Source organism: Neofelis nebulosa, chromosome 15, assembly GCF_028018385.1.
Source record: "Neofelis nebulosa isolate mNeoNeb1 chromosome 15, mNeoNeb1.pri, whole genome shotgun sequence".
In the NCBI taxonomy this organism is placed as follows: domain Eukaryota; kingdom Metazoa; phylum Chordata; class Mammalia; order Carnivora; family Felidae; genus Neofelis; species Neofelis nebulosa.
Window position 1 is genome coordinate 48,161,912 of NC_080796.1, and position 17,282 is coordinate 48,179,193.

General features: G+C 55.4%; 1 protein-coding gene across 3 annotated transcripts in view; it reads left to right on the forward strand.

Moving 5' to 3' along the window:
* The first annotated feature begins 337 nt into the window (after nucleotides 1–337).
* ADORA1 (adenosine A1 receptor) overlaps nucleotides 338–17,282 on the forward strand; it is a 34,222-nt gene continuing 17,277 nt past the window's right edge. The window contains exons 1-2 of one of the 3 annotated variants that reach the window (XM_058701606.1): nucleotides 338–563; nucleotides 1,432–1,829. In XM_058701606.1, the coding sequence (XP_058557589.1) occupies nucleotides 1,489–1,829 (341 nt within the window). In that variant the 5' untranslated portion in view covers nucleotides 338–563; nucleotides 1,432–1,488. Of the gene's footprint in view, nucleotides 564–946; nucleotides 1,830–17,282 lie in introns of those variants that run through there. The other 2 variants (XM_058701605.1, XM_058701604.1) reach the window with 2 other exon arrangements.

The following is a 17,282-nucleotide window of genomic DNA, read 5'->3' on the forward strand; positions in this document are numbered from 1 at the left end:
TAGAGCTTCCAGCTGACTGTTGGGGGAGGTGGGGGTGGGTGGGGGACATCCCGGAGCCCTGCAGGTGAGAGGTTGTGCGGTGTCGGGTGCAGGGGTGCCGCCGGAGGCCAGACCAGGGCTCCGGGCATCCCACATGGAGAAGGGAACCGGTGAACACATGGAGGCTGCACCTCTGTCCACTCCCGAGACTGGATTCACACACCAGACCCTGCGAAAATCTCACATTTTCCCAGCTTTTCTCACCCAGAATCACTTCCTTTGTTTAGAGGAGGGGGTGGGGGAGGAGACGGAGGGCGAGGAGGGAGGGGCCCGCGGGTGCCGCCGCCGCCCCCGCCCCCTCCCGGTGTGCGGAGCCCGGTTGTCACTCAGCTCCCGCGCCGGGGGCGACGGAGGCGGCGGCGCCCGAGTCGAGTCCCAGCCAGCTACCGTCCCCCTGGACCTCCCAGCTGGCCCCGGATCGCCCAGGCATCCCCGGAGCGAGCGGCTGCCGAAGGCGTCGAGCTGGGAGGGCGCAGAGACACGACCGTGCAGGTAGCTAGCTCTGCCAGCTTTGGTGACCTTGGGTAAGTCTGTGCCTCGGTTCGCCGCTGTGGCTTCCCAATGGGGATGCAGGAGAGTGTTGAGAGGGGCGGCTAGATGTCCCTTGGGACTGGGGTGGGCGAGGGTCCGTGGCCCGGGAGGGTCCCTGGAGCGGAACCAGGGCACTGCTGGGAGGCGGGCGCCAGCAGCGGCTTGGGTGGGTGGCGCCGGGCACGTGTGTGCGCCAGCTGGGCAAAGGCGGGGCCCGCGCCCGGGTCTGCGGCTGGGCTCGGTCCCCCAGACCCACGCCTGCCAGCCCAGTTCCAGGTGCGACACCGGGGCGCTACCTCTTTAAAAGCGCCTGGGGCTGAGCCTCCGCCGCACCATGTGATTGCTGGAAAGGCCGTGCTGGGAGAGCTGCGGCGGGAGCCCCAGGACGATGAGCCGCCGCGCGGGTCCCGGAGCCCAGCCCTGCCCGGCGCGGCCCCGCGGCTCGGCGCGCCCCCAGGTGCCCGCAACTTTGGGCACCGCCTCCGGGACCCCCTGGTGGCCAGCGGGCAGGATGGTGAGCTCCCTGCAGCCTGTTCTGTGGGCATGGGTGGGCAGAGCCAGGCAGAGGGACCCCTGTGGGGTGCGTGTGTGCGCGCCCCGGGAGCTGCCTCACACCTGATAAAGGAGCCAGTGGAGGAGTGAGCGCTGCTATTTTAAGTTGTCGAATGGACCCTCTGGGGAAGATAAGGGGAGGGGACAAAGATCAGGCAGAGAAAGGGCCAGGGTATCCCGCCAGCCTGGGCAGGCACTGGGTGTGCCAAGTGGGGCACAGCTCCAAAGGGCAGCGGGAGTTTCAGAGCTGCCTGGGCTCCCCCTGCACCTGCCGGCAGGCCTCCCCACCCCAGGCTTCCGTGACCACAGGTGCCTGCCTCGTGCCCCTTGGTGCCTGCCTGCTGATGTGCCTCGCCTGTGCCTGTCATGCCGCCCTCCATCTCGGCCTTCCAGGCCGCCTACATTGGCATCGAGGTGCTCATCGCCCTGGTCTCTGTGCCCGGGAACGTGCTGGTGATCTGGGCAGTGAAGGTGAACCAGACGCTGCGGGATGCCACCTTCTGCTTCATCGTATCGCTGGCGGTGGCTGACGTGGCGGTGGGCGCTCTGGTCATCCCACTAGCCATCCTCATCAACATCGGGCCACGGACCTATTTCCACACCTGCCTCATGGTCGCCTGCCCTGTCCTCATCCTCACCCAGAGCTCCATCCTCGCCCTGCTGGCAATTGCCGTGGACCGCTACCTCCGCGTCAAGATCCCGCTCCGGTGAGTCCAGAGCAGCTGAAGGTACCCCCTGCGCCCCACGATCGGTGGCTCGAGGGCCATCTAGAGAGGATAAAAGGTAGAGCGTAAGGCCCCACAAAAGCCCGATATTCCGCGGGCCGTTGTGCCCCAGCCCTCACTCTGCCTTCCTGTCCTCTGCTCTACTGAGGGAGGCCGAGCTGCAGTGGAAGCCGTGAGAGCCCGGGTTGCTGGAGGAATGTAAACCTGGCAGTGCCCACGACCCCAGAGCTGAAGCTGCGGCTGCTCTCCTGACGTGGCCAGGAATCCCAAGGCTGCCTGTGCAGCCTGGGGTGGGGGGTTTGGAGGGGCAGCCAAGACAGTCGCAGTGAGCTCGGGGTGGGAATAAACAGCTCTGCCCGTTCCGGGGAGGTGGAAGGGGCAGAACAGATTGCTGGAGTGGGGTGAGGATGGACTGAGGGGGACGTACCAGGGGCAGAGGAGTGCTGCTTCTCGAGCCAGACCCCGGCAGGCTTCCCGAAAGAACGCAATCTTCGGCTCTCCTGTTCTCTGGCATTCTGTGGCCAGCTCCGCCCTCCAGGGCTGTCCTTTGAACCCAAGCAGTCTGATTACTTCTGCCCAGCTCCCACTCATGGGATCCCCGTTGCAGGCAGGAGGAGGGAGAAATTCAGGCACTTGCTTTTACTCTGCCTGTTCTGTCCCTAACCCACGTGTGTCTTTGCCAGTCACAGCAGAGGTGCTTGTGCTGTGCCCAGGCAGCGCCGGGGTGGGTGGCCTGACAGTGGCAGCCCTCGTGCGGGTGTCCAGTCCACGACGGGGCCCGCCAGGCCATAATCTCGTCGCCAGGCAGTGCCTGGGCCACCCAGTGCCAGCGAATGCCTGGGCGCACTGCCAGGGCTGGCCCGGCCGGGATGCTCTTGTGAGGCGGGCTCGCCCCCTCTTTGAGTCTTGTCACCAATAGGTTCCCTTTCTACCAGGGAGCTCTGGCCATCTCTGGCACCTGCCATCCCCAGAGTCACTTCCATATCTGGGACATGGGGCCTCTGGCCTCACTTGGCAGCTTGCCCGGGGAAGGCCTCGGCGCCCACGCTTCTCCTGTTTGCCTTGCATTTGTGCACATTTACCTTTTCAAAGCTTTTCTTCATGCACCACGTTTTCCTATTCCCTCCGTGATCCCCTAAGGGAGGTTGAGTAGGAGCTGGGAAAGGAGAAACTTCAGAAAGACCCAGAGGGTCTCCCCAAGCTGGTGGGGAGCACAGCCTAGATTCCGCCGCCCACCTTCCTTCCTGATTTCCCCCCCCCTCCCCCCCCCCCACCATCCCAGACTCTGTGCCTTGCTTACGGCCCTCACACTTTCCCAGGGGAGGGGGGTGAAGATGGCTGCTCAGGGGACAGGGAGAGGCACAGGAGGTGGCCCTGGAGCCCCGCAGGCACAGCCGCAGAGGGGCCTTCATGCTGCCATTAGTCCCAGGTCGTGGCCGGGCTGCGCAGAGGAAGCTGGTCGCAGCCCATTAGAGTGGGCTGGGCCTCTGAGCGGGACCATTACAACAACGTATTGCCACATTAGAAAACTCACACAGATACGCAGATGTAGGAAGGCTTGCTCAAGAAATTCTGTCTGCTGAGCGGATGCCAAGGTGAACCAAAGGCCTGATCCTGCTGTGACAGAGGTCACAGGCCTGCCGAATGTGCCCTACTTGCCCTGTGGGGAGGGGGCTGGCTGTGCCAGTAGGGACTGCAGGCTCGTTCTTCCAGGAGGCAGCTGTGGTTGTTCCTTGCTCCAGCTTCCGGGAGCCAGGGGTCTTGAGGAGCCGCTGCCTTCCGAGGGCCGAGGCAGGCGTGTGCACAGAGGCTAAGAATACAGGCTGGGTTCGAATCCTTGCTATACATTCCTAGCCGTGTGACCTCGGGAAGGTCGCTTGTTAACCTCATGAGGCTTCAATTTCCTCATCTATAAAAGGGGATATTAATAATAGTACCTTCTTCCAAAAATGATTGGAAGAATATAATAAACCCCTATATATAAAACACTTAGTACTATGTAATGCACTCAGTATTATCTGCCAGCCATTCAGTGGTATATTTATGTTTGTAGCTTTAGTATCATTATTCACGTATGGCTCAAAGTGGGTCTGAATGAGCAAAGCCCTCGCCCCCCACCCCACTGCGCCCTGGTGCTTTCAGACAGCAACACACACGCCCCCACACGCGTGCACATGCGCACACGCACAAACCCCGCGTTTCCAGGCAGATTTCAAAACACCGTTAAGTTATATTTGTACATGAACTTGTACTTTTCTTCCTCGGTGGATTGTCACTGTGTCAAGGGCAGTGATCTGAGCAGCAGCAATTGCATTTTGTCCATTTCTGCAAATTCTCCAGAATGCCTCGCCCAGTGTCTGGCACATGGAAGACACTCAGGAAATGTTGACTGAATTGGATGAGTTTTCAGAGCTCACAGGGTTGAGCCTCAGGCAGGCATTCCAGATGTCTAACCTCTAACCTTCTTGCGGGAGACTAGACCGCCCATGCATTCTTTTTATTTATTTTTTATTTTTTTAATGTTTATTTATTTAATTTTGAGAGAGAGAGAGAGAGACAGACAGACAGACAGACAGACAGAACACAAGTGGGGGAGGGGCAGAGAGAGAGAGGGAGACAGAATCCGAAGCGGGCTCCAGGCTCTGAGCTGTCAGCACAGAGCCCGAGGCAGGGCTCAAACTCATCATGACCTGAGCCTAAGTCAGACGCTTAACCAGCTGAGCCACCCAGGCACCCCATCTACCCCCTGCATTCTGCTTCAGGGATCTGACCACGGCTGTCCCAGTAGCTCAGGCAGTTCCTTAAGAGCCGCAACCCCGCAGTAGCTTGGGAGGGCCCTGCCCCATGGAGAGGAGTCTCCTCGGTTAGAGAAAGGCTGCTGTGGTCTAGCTCCTAAAGCCAGGATCCTGGAGGCTGGGCTGACGTGATGGGCCACTCCAGGCCCTTGCCCGTCACTGCCAGGTCCCCCTGCAGGAGGAACAGCATGATGCTCCCTGGGCAGTTACAGTCAGCAGGCTGCTGGGCCTGGGGGACTGTCTGTCAGCCAGAAGCCCCCATGCATTTGACTTGCTGCCCTGACAAGCCAGTCGGAGGTAGATGCCTTGGACGCTGGGGAGTAATACTGAGCAAGCGTTGGTGAGACATCTGTGGGGTAGCCGGGTGACAGAGTGAGCTTGGGCCCCTCACCAAGCAAAGCATGGTTCGGTCAGTCAACCACAAATTTTATTTCATTCCATTTGGCAGAAAGCCAAGAAAGAAAAGAAGGTTCACATCCCATAGTGTGGTCCAGTGACGACAAAAAAAAAAAAAAAAAAAAAAAAATTAAAAAGGAAGAAAGAAAAGAAAAAAAGATCTCAAATTGTTGATTCATCAATAACCTGTGGTCATTTACGTGTGTTTTGCATCCTATTTGCATAGCACCTCCACAGGCCTGGTAATCCACACCCCATTACCCCCTGAGCTCGTACTTCTAGGGAATCTGCAGTCTTTATCCACCACTCCCTCACCCTGAGTTTCCTTGGTGGCCCTCTGTGGCCTACTCCGGGGGGCTGGTTATGGGGAGGAGTGCCAACAGGGGGCTCCCCGGCCAAAGCCCTCTCTGTGGGAAGGAGACCTGAGCAAGGGTTACCTGTGGCCAGGGCGGTGGATGCTTGGGAGTCAGAAAAACTTGAGTCTGAACCTTGCTCTGTTACTTTCTAGCCCTGCATCCTTGGATGAATTATTCAAACTCTCTGAGCTTCCCCTCCACCCCCCCCCCCCACCTCATGTGTTAAATGAAGGGACTAGATTTGAGGTCTCTGAGCTGCCTTTTAGCTCTAACTCTGTGGTTCTTCCTTATCATGACTCCTGAGAAGGTTGTGTTTTTTAGTTCCTAATGGGTAGGAGCTAGGCACAGTGCTATGTTTTTTTTTTTACATGCTTCATCTCATTTAATGCTCCTGGCTTCTCGCTAGGAGAGGGCATTGCTGTCCCCGCTCTGTAGACACTCCTGTAAACAGGTCTAAGGGGTAGGGAGGTTCAGTAAGTTGCCCTGACGAAAGTCTTGTCGCCAGCAGAGACAGGATTTGAATCTGGGCCTGTCTCACAGCCGTCTTTAAGCAGGGAGCCCCTGTGCCTCTTGAATCGGCCCCTGGAAACTATGGGGATTATGGAGGAGTTTCCTCAAGGCTGTCAGTGCGGTGATTTTGCTCCCCCGGTCTTTGCCAATGGCCCTCGTGCTGTGCCCATGCTGGGCGCCTCCCTCTGAGTCCTCCTCACCTTCACTCCAGTGCCGCAGCTGAGCCCCAGGCAGCCCTGCCTCTGTCCACAGCTGGAGGCCTGCCCAACTGGGCTGCTGACCCGGGGAGGCACAGCGGGGAGTGTGGGAGGCCAGCATGCTGGGGCCGGGGAGGAATCTGGTAGATGAGGACATGTTTGTTGTTAGGCATAAAGTTAGCGGGCCTGGGTCTTTCCGGACACCCAGCGTGCCTCCTGTGCGCGTACACCAGCAGGCGACCGTCTGTGTCCCCGGAGGCCCCGAACAGTTGTTCTCTATGGTGACACTGCTTTCACGGGGGTGGGGGGGTGGGGGGGGGTGGGCAGGCCATCTCCAGCTCCCCTGCGGGGTGGGGTGGTCAGAGGCTGAGAGTGGCTGGGGAGAGGAGAGCTGGCAAGCCCTGAAGCCTGACTTCCTCACACTTGCTGAAGGGGAAAGAGAGGCCCGGGACCCCTGTGTGTTCAAGGTCGGTCAGCCACGAGCTCTTTTCCTCCCCTCCCATCCTGACTCTCGGCCCCAGCGTCTGTTGTAAAAGGCTGGGGCAGGAGGAGCCGTTGGCAATCGCCTCTCCTGCAGGAACAGAACAGAGAACGCAGCCTCCCCAGGGTCAGTCAGCAGATCAGTGGTGGGCTGAGAGGGGGAAAGTGAAGAGAGACATCCCTCTGAGATTAAAAAGGACATTTCTTTGTTTGACCGAGGGCCAGCCTTCAGGTGGCTTATGCTGAAGAGCGTGCCGAGTGAGGGGGGCATAGACTTCAGTTGAGAGAAATCTGGATTCGTTTCCAGGGCGAAAGAAACTTCTCCCAGCTGGCATCAGAACGGCTTCCAGGAGGCCTCTGAGTGCTTTAGGAGTAAGCTTCCCAGGTGTTCGTGCTGCTTGGAAGCAGGGGAATGGCCACGACGTCCTCCCGAGAAGCCCTCTACCAAGGGCCATGGGTGGAACCTTAGAGGCCATGTCCTGACATTTGATACTTATCTCCAAGCATGAAAGCCATCTCTGTTTCCTGTTCAAATGTTGAGACGCATAGGAGGGAGTAAAGATGGTAAAGTCACCAGTAATTCTACCACCTACACGTAACTAGTGTTAACATTTTGCTGTTCCAGAGAATTTTTCCATGTGTGTCTATATATATCTGTACCTCTAAATATAGATAGATTATAAATATAACTTTCACACAGTTGAGAGCATGGATGGTTTTATGTCCCATCCCATTTTGTTTACTTAATGCATTATGAGCATTTCCCCATGTCAATAAACATGATTCTGTAAGAGTTTTATGAGGGTAAACACCGGATTGTCTTTTCGTCCATCTTTTTAGGTCTCGGCTGAAACAGCCCCTCCTCCGGGTGGACTTTTCTGACCTCCTCTCCACCTGGACCAGGCCAATTTCCTCTGTTAGGCGCCTTGCGTCTACTTCTTGCCCATCGCTCGTGGTCCAGCTGGTTTTTCTGGGCTTGGTAAACACCGAAATGGCACGTGTCCCCGTGCCTGGCACAGAGGAGGCAGGCTGGAAGCACTTTCTGAATAAATGAGTTTCATATTTTATTTATTCATGCTTATATTTTGGGCCATTTGGATCCTAACTACAATGATACCCACAATTCACATTGTTGGCAGGGTCAGGGCCAAGCCTAGAACCCTAGGTGAGCACAGCTTCCAGCCGTCAGGATTTTTTAATTTTTAATTTTTAAAATATTTCCCACCTCCCTTTACTCCACCTCTCCCCACTCCTCCTGCCCAATTTCATGGAAACTGCAGATCCCCAGAAGTGCATCGGTTTTCCTCTGCCTGTTTGCCTTTCTGGGCTCAGCAGGGCAGGACCGGCTGGGCTCCGGGCCTAGTCCTCGTTGCCTAGTCTCTATTCCCTGAGGCCTGGACATCCTGTTTCCTTGCCCCTTGGTGAGGACAGCTGTCCCCGAGGGGGAGAGGCTTGGAGTGTGGCACTTGCTAGTTGGCTCCACTTGGCAGGGTAGGCACAGAGCAGAGAGGAAGGAGGACAGATGGTTCCTTGGGCTGCGTGAATTACCCCGTCAGCCTCAGTCTCCTTAACTCAAGCCCAGAGGAGGCTGCCAACTGCTGCAGAACGAGAAAAGGCTGGTGGGTAGCCATGGGACGGGAGAGGAAGAGGAAGCAGGTGGGTGAGTGGACCTCGGTGTTCATGGCCCCTTGGAAATACTGGCGTGGGGGTGGGCAGGGAGGTGGAGACAAGGGCCTTCCCTGACCTCAAAGACAAGGAGATGCGGCACCTTTTCCTGCACTGCTCTTCACCCTGGGAGTTTTATCCCCAGCGGGATTAGGGGTATAATGTTAGGGACATGGTGACTTTCATAGATCTATTTCAATTTTTTTTAATGTTGTATTTTATTCTTGAGAGCGAGAGAGAGAGAGAATATGTGTGTGTGTGTGTGTGTGTGTGTGTGAGAGAGAGAGCAGAGAGACAGAGTGTGAGCAGGAGAGGGGCAGAGAGAGAGGGAGACACAGAATCCGAAGCAGGCTCCAGGCCCTGAACCGTCAGCACAGAGCCCAATGCGGGGCTTGAACGCATGGACCGTGAGATCATGACCTGAGCCGAAGTCGGACGCTTAATTGACTGAGCCTCCCAGGTGCCCCCCATAGATCTATTTCATAAACTGACTTGGAGCACCTGCCATGTCCCAGGCACTTTGCAGGGCTACCTGTAGATACAAAGATGGGTGGGCTGGGCTGGTCTCTACCTCCATCTGGGGGCTCTTAGCCACTGTTGAACTTGTGGATTCCTACAGACCAAGGTGGCTGAGGACAAACTCCCAACCTGCCTATGGTGGAAGTGGGGGTGTCAGGAGACTGGCACTTGACACCTTAAAGTGCTTGGGTGGGGCCGCTGGACCCTTCTCTACATTCACTCTCTGCAGCCCAGGTCATGTGGCAGAGGCCCTTGAGGGATATCTTCCTGCCACCTGCCTCCAGAACTTCTCTGTCCTTTGAGAGAGTAGGGCAACTGGTTCCTTTTTCTTGTTCTCATGCAGAGTCCTGATCTACTCATTCGTTCATTCATTCATTCATTCATTCATCCATTCAACAAATACTTATTGAGTGCCTCCTATGTGCCAGGTATTGTTATAGATATTCTGGATGCAGGATACGTTCATCAACAAAACAAAGATCCCCCTAGAGTCTGCATTCTAATGGGTTGGAGGACAGATGCTAAGTAATGAACACAGTGCCTAATATGCAGAGCGTTAGAAGGTAGAATGTGCCAATGGGGGAAGGAAAAGAGCAGTCTAAGTGGGATTGGGGATGCCAGGGTGGGGGTGGAGAGAGAGGGTTGCAGTTTTAAATGGGGCAAAACCTTAGAGGTGAGGGACTATGCTGTGCAGATATTGGGAGAACATTTCACATGGAGGAGATACTTGGAGCAAAGGTCCTAGGGAAGGAATGTACCTGACGTATTTGGGGACTGGCAAGGAGGTCTGTGCAGCGGGGGTGGAGTGATAAAGCTGGAGAGTGGTCAGAGATAGGGCTGGAAAGATGATAAGCTACTGGCTTAGAGGCTGCTGGAAGGACATGGGCTTTTATTCTGAGGGAAATGGGGAGCCACTGCAGGGTTTAGAGCAAAGAAGCAACATGGTTTGATTTAGGTTTTAAAGGTTCACTCTGCTGCTGTATTGAGACTGCACTGTAGGGGCGGGCAGGGCACTAGTTAGGAGCTAATCACATGAGAGCAGAGGTAGGTACCCTGAATCAGCGTGATGGAGAGATGACAGTGAGAAGTGGTTGATTCTGGATGTGCATGTTCAAAGTTTATTTTTTATTAAGGTAAAATGTTTATATAGTGAGGTGCATACGTCTTAAGTATACAGCTCAATACATTTTTGCATGTTGATATACCTATGTGACCACCACTGTGATCAGTATTTGGAACATTTTCAGCACCCCAGAAGGTTCCCTTGTGTCCCTCCCATGCCCTCTGAAAGGTCACCACTATTCTGACCTTTATCCCCACGGACTGATTTTCCCTGTTCTTGAACTTTTATAAAGGGAAATCACATAGTGATTTGTGTCTGGCTTCTGAAGCTTAAAATTACGTCTGAGAGTCATCCCTATTATTGAGTGAAACAGTAGAATTTTTTTGTGGGTTGGCTGGTTTTTGTTTCTGTTTTTTTTTTTTCTCATTGCTAGAATTCCACTGTATGAATGTACGGTGACTTGTTAAAATTCTGGATGTATTTTGAAGAAAAGGGCCAATGAATTTGCTTATGGATTGGGTGTGGGATATGAGAGAAACAAGATTCCAGCATGACCCAAGCTTTAGTCCGAAGCCACTGGAAAGATGGAGTTGGCATTATCTAAGGCGGGAAAGGCTGTGGACGGTCCAGGTTTTGTGAGCAATAGAGTTCAGATTTAGACACCTTGAGTCTGGACTGTTGAGCGGGTGGTTGGATGGATACGTAAGGATGGGGTTCAGGAGAAAGGTCTGGGCTGGGGATATAAATGTGAGAGCCATTGGCACGTGGATGGTGTGTAAATCCCCAAGGGGCCGCCGTGAGGTCTCCAAGAGCGGAAGAACAGATAAAGAAGAGACGGGAACTGAGGACCAAGCACTGAGAGGCTGGGGAGAAGAGAAGGCTCAGACGTAGGAGGAAAACTCAGAGCCCCCAGCGCCCTGGGTGTGGTGTCCCAGAAGCGAAGCTTAGAAAGTATGTCAAGGAGAAGTGAGGGATTGGCTTTTTCAGATGCTGCCAGTGGATCGAGTGATGTGAGGACTGAGAATTACTGTTGGATTTAGCAAGAACAATGTCAGCGGAGGGTGGGAGCAGAAAGCTTGACTGGAGAAAGCTCAAGAGAGAAGAGGAAGGAATTGAAGGCAGTTGATGTAGATTTCTCTTTTGAAGAATTTTGTTACAAAAGGATCAAAGTAATGGGGCAGAAGCTTTCAGGCGAAGCGGGAACCAGGCATTTTGTTTTGTGTTATTTTCTAAGATTGGAGGGGGACCTGGGCACACTCGTGTGCCCCTATCTCACGATCCAGGAGAGAGTGCAAAACTGGCGTTGGAGCCAAGGAGAGAATTTCTGGAGTGCAGGCTTCGTTTCGGCAGCCCGGGTGGGGACAGACACTGGTGGGCTGGCTTCGAGGCGCTTGGAGGTGGCCTATCAGGCAGGAAGGCAGGGCGTGTGGGCGCAGATGCTGCCAGGTGAAGTTCTCTTCTAGTGTTTCAGCTTTCTCGGTGAAGTGGGAAGCAAGGTCATCAGCTGAAAGGGAGGATGTGGGAGGAGGCAGCGGAGAGAGTAGCAAGCGGGAAATAATTCTCTGGAACTGGGGGAGGGAGTAGACTCGAGACTCTAGTCTAGACTAGACTCTCTATACTCGACTCTAGCGTAATTGGAGGCAGCATTCAGGGCCCACCTGAAGTTCATGGTGATGAATTTGAAGCGAGACTCTGGCGGCGTGGCCTTGTGCTTATCACAGGCTGCGTTCGGCAGCACTGGCTCAGGCATGGAGCGGATGGAGAGTCCCTTCCCTCATTTAGAAATGCCAGACTTTGGACGAGACGTTAGGTGTCTAATCGTGGTCAAGAAGTTGGCCCTGGTCCCTGGAGCTTAGGAACTGGTGTAGGGAGAGAGCTAGTCCACAGATAAACAAGCGGGTAGCTACAATGATAACTTCAGGGGAATTCAAGGAAGGAAGCCCTCTTTCTCCTCTCTGTGGCTGGCTCTGGCTTCTTCAAACCCTGAGTGTGTCCAAAGAGACCCACAGGTGTTCGAGGACTCAGGTGGGGCCTTGTAGCCCTTGTGGTTCCTGGGCAAGGGTTTGGATTTTATTCTGAGTGCGCTATGAAGCCTCTGAGTGCTTTAAGCAGGGAATGACGTCATCTAAATTACATTTTTAAAAGGCCAGAATTAGCCAATGAAATATTAGGAAATCAAATCCGGTGATAGGTAAAAAGGATAATATATCATAACCAAATAGGATTTATTCCATGTGTGCGAGGGGGGTTTAACACCGAAAGAACTCAATCAGGGTATTCGCCACATTGACGGAAAAAGGTCACCCTGCCTGCTGTGTGGAGGATGGGCCGGAGGGGGCAAGAGAAGACGATAGGAGGTCATGGCTCTGAGGGGAGGGCGCGGGTGGGCAGGGAGTCCAGGAGGCAGTAGAGATGGAGAGAACTGGAAAGATTTAGGGTATGTGAGAGTTAGAACCCACTGGTAATGGATTAGGTGTGCAAAATGGGAGAAGGGGTCAAATATGAGTCCCAGATTTATGGTTGAAGCCATTGGGTAGATGGCGGTGCTGGGTCCACAGAGAGGGAAGAAACCGGGGGTGGGGGTGGGGGTGGGGGCGAGATTCAGACCCTAGTAGATACTCAAGCGGAGGTGATATGATAACGGGTCCTCTGGTGGCCTTCTCTCTCACTCATTCCCCAGCTTCCTGTCCTTTCATGTGGCCCAGCAGGTGGGCCCCTTCTTGCCTCACACAGCCTTGTGGAAGGAGCCCCTTGAATACCCAGCAAGCTTCCTGGGTGCCTCCAGCTGCTCCCTCTTCTCACCTCACTTCTTGGGAGGCTATTGGCTTTCTTAGGCTGGAACCAGAGCAATAAGGCTGTGTGTCTTTGGGCCCCCTGAAGCTGCCAGAAGGAGACAGCAGACTTGGGGGTTCTTCCTTGCTGCCAGGCTCCATTCAGAATGAGACACAGTGGCTTCTGGGATCGCTAAGGCCCCTGAGTGTCTGTCTGTCCTCAGGCTCCCTTGGGTGCCACTGTCCCTGGAGTCTCTGTGTGCCTCCAGAGCCTCACGTCCCCCCCTCCCCACCCCCCGCATTGCTGGAACCCACCAGACCTAGCACCATGGATTGCGCTGGTCCCCTGCAGGGTGCTTGTACCTCCCCCTACCCCCCCACAACAGGCTCCTCTGACGGCCACTGTAGGGCACTGAGTGGTGCAGTTTCAGCTACGGCAGCAAAGAGCATGGTAGTCGCTAAGCAGTTATCAAGAATCAGCTCTGACACTCCCCCCCCCGCCCCCCCCCCCCCCAACGATGGGCAGAGCGGGTGGGATGGGGGAGCCCCATCTGGGTCTTTCTTCCTGGCCTGCTCGGAGAAGCACGGTCTGTCCTTCCCCGAAGAAAGCGGCCACGGTGCAGCCTGATCTCGGAGGCCACTGGTTTCCGATTCTCCCCTCTCCACCCTGACTGAGGGCCCAGACTACCGCGTGGCAAGTGCTGGTTCTCAGTTCTTTTTTTTTTTCTGTCCCGGCGGAACCAGGAGCTCTGATACGTACCCGCCCAGCTGGAACGGGATCTCACCAGGCAATGAACCTCTCGTGGGGGCACAAGAGGGGAAGGTCTGTTGGACAAAAGCCCCTCTACCCTACATATTTGTAATGATCCCCTTTTCGGAGAGGCTTCTCTCTTCCCCTGCTTTAACGGAGCTACATCAGTGGAACAAAGGGTAAAAGCAGTCTCCCCAGGCAGACGGTTCAGCACTTAGAGCTGTGCCATTTTGGAGTGCTTACTTAACCTTTCTGAGCTTCCATTTCCTCCTCTGCACAAGAGGCTGCTTGATACTTCCTTCTAAAGGTTGTTAGGAGGCCTAGTGATGAGATATGTTAAGAGACTGGCACACAGTAGGCACTCAGGAAGTGGGGGCTGTTACTATCGTCAAATAATCCTAACTCATTTTTCATTTACCGCTTGATGTCACGTGGCCCCTGGGGTCCCACCGGGCTCAGATCTGTGTCACATGGGTTGTGTGCCCCGTGAGGGCAGGGTGTAGATCTCTCCATCTGTCTTGCTCTGTTGTATCCCAGTACCTAACACCTGTCTGGCTGGCACCTAGTAGGTGGCCGAGTCAGTGTCTGTTGGGGGAAGGAATGCGAGAATGCTGTCACGGAGGAAGGAAGGCTTAGGGGGGCAGATGGAGTGGCCACCTGGGGAAGAAGTCGATTGGGTCTTTTGTATTCACTCACAGAGGTACTGGAGCTTGAAGGGTTATTTCATTAAAACATTCCCAAGAGATCAGAGGGTGGGGGGCTGGGAGGCAGAGCGGTGAAAGGTCTCACCTGGGCTTACCAAGCAAGTTGGGGAGAGAATCCTGGTCTCTGGACCCCAGCTTGGCTCCCTCTGGTCTCCACGCTCCTGTTTCTATGAGGGAAGGGGATGTGAGCAGCCCCTCCCAAGCCCTCCTTGTCCTTCTGAGGGGCCGGCGTCTGAGAGAGCTGAAGCAAGGGCTCCCCTGGGGGCCGCTGGCTCTGTAAACGCTCCCTGGGGAGGAAAACATTCAGCGTGTTTGGGGACTCAGCAGACACACCTGCCAAGGTGGCTCGTCCCCTGCAGAGTAAACACAACCCTCCCCAACCCCCACATCATGGGCCTCCTGGGGCTGCCTTGATGACAGTGGCCCCGCGAGGGCTGGGGAGAGACACAGACACCATTCAGAGTGGCTGTGTCCGGCCCCAGGGACTGACAGTCTGGGAGTGAGCCAGGGAGCCAGCTAGGGGTGTGAAGGAAGGCCTGACGCCTCTGCCACCACCACCTGTAATCACGACAGGAGGCCACTGTGGCTTCAGGCTCTTAGTGGGGTATGTGTATTCATATATGCACACCAGGGTTTGTGTGTGCGCGTGTGTGCGTGTGTGTGTGTGTGTGTGTGTGTGTGTGTAGGGGGTTGTAGCTTTTTATTTTTATCTTTACAAATAAAAAAAAAATAATATCCTGGGCTTCCAAACCTTTCACTCAACCCTGTTTGCTCCCCCCTGCCCCCCCCCACCCCAGCTCACACTCTCTGAGGCCCAGACAAGAGTCCCAGCCAAGGCTCTTTCCTGTTTGTGCTCCCCAAGGCCCTCATGCCCCGCCCACCACCATGAATCCTCCCTGACAAAGGAACGCAGTTTATGCAGTCAAGTCAACAAGCGTTTTCTGACGACACAGGTCCTGTCCTCAAGGGCACAGACCTATAGTCTGGTGGGTGAGACACGGTTTACCAGTGGCCACGCAGCAAGAAGCCTGAGTAGGCCTGGCCTGCACCCAGGCACACAGAGCCAAGGTCACTCCCCCAAGCCTGGGATGCTCAGCCCCACCCCTCCCTGTACCTGTGCTTAAAACTCACTTTCCCTGGCTCCGGGCCAGTTACTTCTTAACCTGTGCGTCCTTGGAGTCTTAACATCTAAGACCATATCTTAGACACACACCCATACACCCCGGAAAGCTGTTTTCTTTTCTCCTCTTGTCTAATTCCTCCTCATTCTCTAATACTCAGCTCAGATGAGACCTCCTCCAGGAAGCCCTCCTTGCCCTACCTTCACGTGCCCACAGTTCTTCTTCAAGGGCTTTAAACACAGCTCTTGCCAAACTGCACGGAGGTAATCTCCATCACTTGCCTGCGAGCACTTTGCGGGGGTGGGGATCCAGGTCTATGCATCTCTGTCCCCATGGTGCCCAGCATGCTTTCTGCCCATTTTTTGTTCCCATGACTGGTCCAATGAATCAACAAATGAATGGTAACAGTAGCGATTGATTCTTGAGCACCTAAAATGTGTGACGCCCTACGCTGAATACTTTATACGGACTCCCTAATTTCCACATTTTCTGAGAAGCTGAGGCTCAGAGAGGCTGAACAACACACTGTCAGTCACGTAGCTGCCAAATGTAACCAGAAGTGTTAAATGAACGGCTGAATGGATGAATGAAAAGATCCGTATTTGAGCCTTGACTCCAACACTTAAGCTGGGTGATTCGGGATAAATCACTTCCCTCTTTGGGTCTCAGTTTTCACATCCATAAAATGGGCCGAATCCCCATCCCTACCACCAAGAGTTGCCCGTGAGACACCGTTCTTGCAATGGGAGGGGAGAATGGCTCCATTGTTCAGGGGTATGTTGGCGCGGGGACGAATGGGGGGGAGGGAGGGTTACCCCACCCGCACCCCAAATCTGCTCTCTGGCCTGCAGTTCCAGGTGCTGCCCAAGGGCTGGCCTGACTGCCCGGCGCTGAGGTAGCAGAAGGAGCTGATGTCTCCTGCAGGGCTGGAGGTGCATGAGGGAAGCAGAGACCCAGGAGCCAGATGGAGAGCTGCCGCTAGGAGATGAGGAGGGTCAGGAAGTGGGTGCTGCCCGACGCTTGGCAGAGGAGCCAGGTCTGCCTTTGGAGCTGGTGTTGCAAGAGCAAGCCTCTCCCCTCTCGGGTGTCTACCACCTGCTGGAGTTGCCGACAGCTCCTGGCTCCTGCTAGATGGGCTGTGAGATGGGCCCCCGGGCGGTGGCTGGCTGCCGGCAGGCTGGAGGGTGTGCGCCACGAGAGACTCCCCGACCACACCAGGCGGGAGGCGTGCCTCGAGGTTGGCCGGGAAGGAACTAGCAGTGACTGAAGGTGCAGGCTGGCCCGGGCTTTAACTCGCTTTAACTCCCCGGTGATGGGGCAGCCCCTGGCCCTCCAGGGGTCCGCAGAGATGTCTCCTCCCACTGCTGGAGTCAGTTAGGCGAGGAGGGGCCTAGAAAAGGCCTGTCAGAACGTGGCCTGGGTCTGAGCTCCGTCTGCAGGCAAGGCTTGAAGGAAAAATGTTCAAGGAAGACACCTGTGAGGAGAATCAAGGACAGGGGGCCTTCTCCTGAACCGGGGTGGGGGGGGTGGGGGAGGGGGGGGGAGAAGTGATTTCCCAGTCTGGCCAGTCCAGAGGGAGACCGGGGGCTGGGAACCAAGAGGCCGACGGGTCTGCCACTTGGACAAGCCACCCCACCTCGCCCCACCTTCACTGGTAGAAAGGACGCAGGCTTCTCGGGGGTGTTACCAGGATCCGCTGAGCGGTGTCCGTGCGGAGTCTGATGAAGGATAGGGGAGCCGAGGGGCACAGAGGCCCGAGTGCATCGGGAGTCAGGCTGGCCACACTGCCCTCCCAGCCTGGGCTCTGCTACTTACGTGTTCTGACCTTAGGCAAAGTCTCTGAGCCTCAGGTGCTACGTATGAAAATGGAAGTAATAATATTTGGCTCACGCGACTCTTGAGAGGGTGATACGTGAAAACCTAACGGCTCCCTCCAGGGTCATGGGGCTTGTTCTTCCCCTTCCTGCTGTTTGGTGGGAGTGGGGAGGATGGATGGATAATGGTGTGTGTGCCTGTGTGTGTGTGTGTGTGTGTGTGCGCGCGCGTGCGTGCGTCTTCTGTCTCTGGTGCGATTGGGGTGGACAGCTGACACTCCCATCCACCAGTG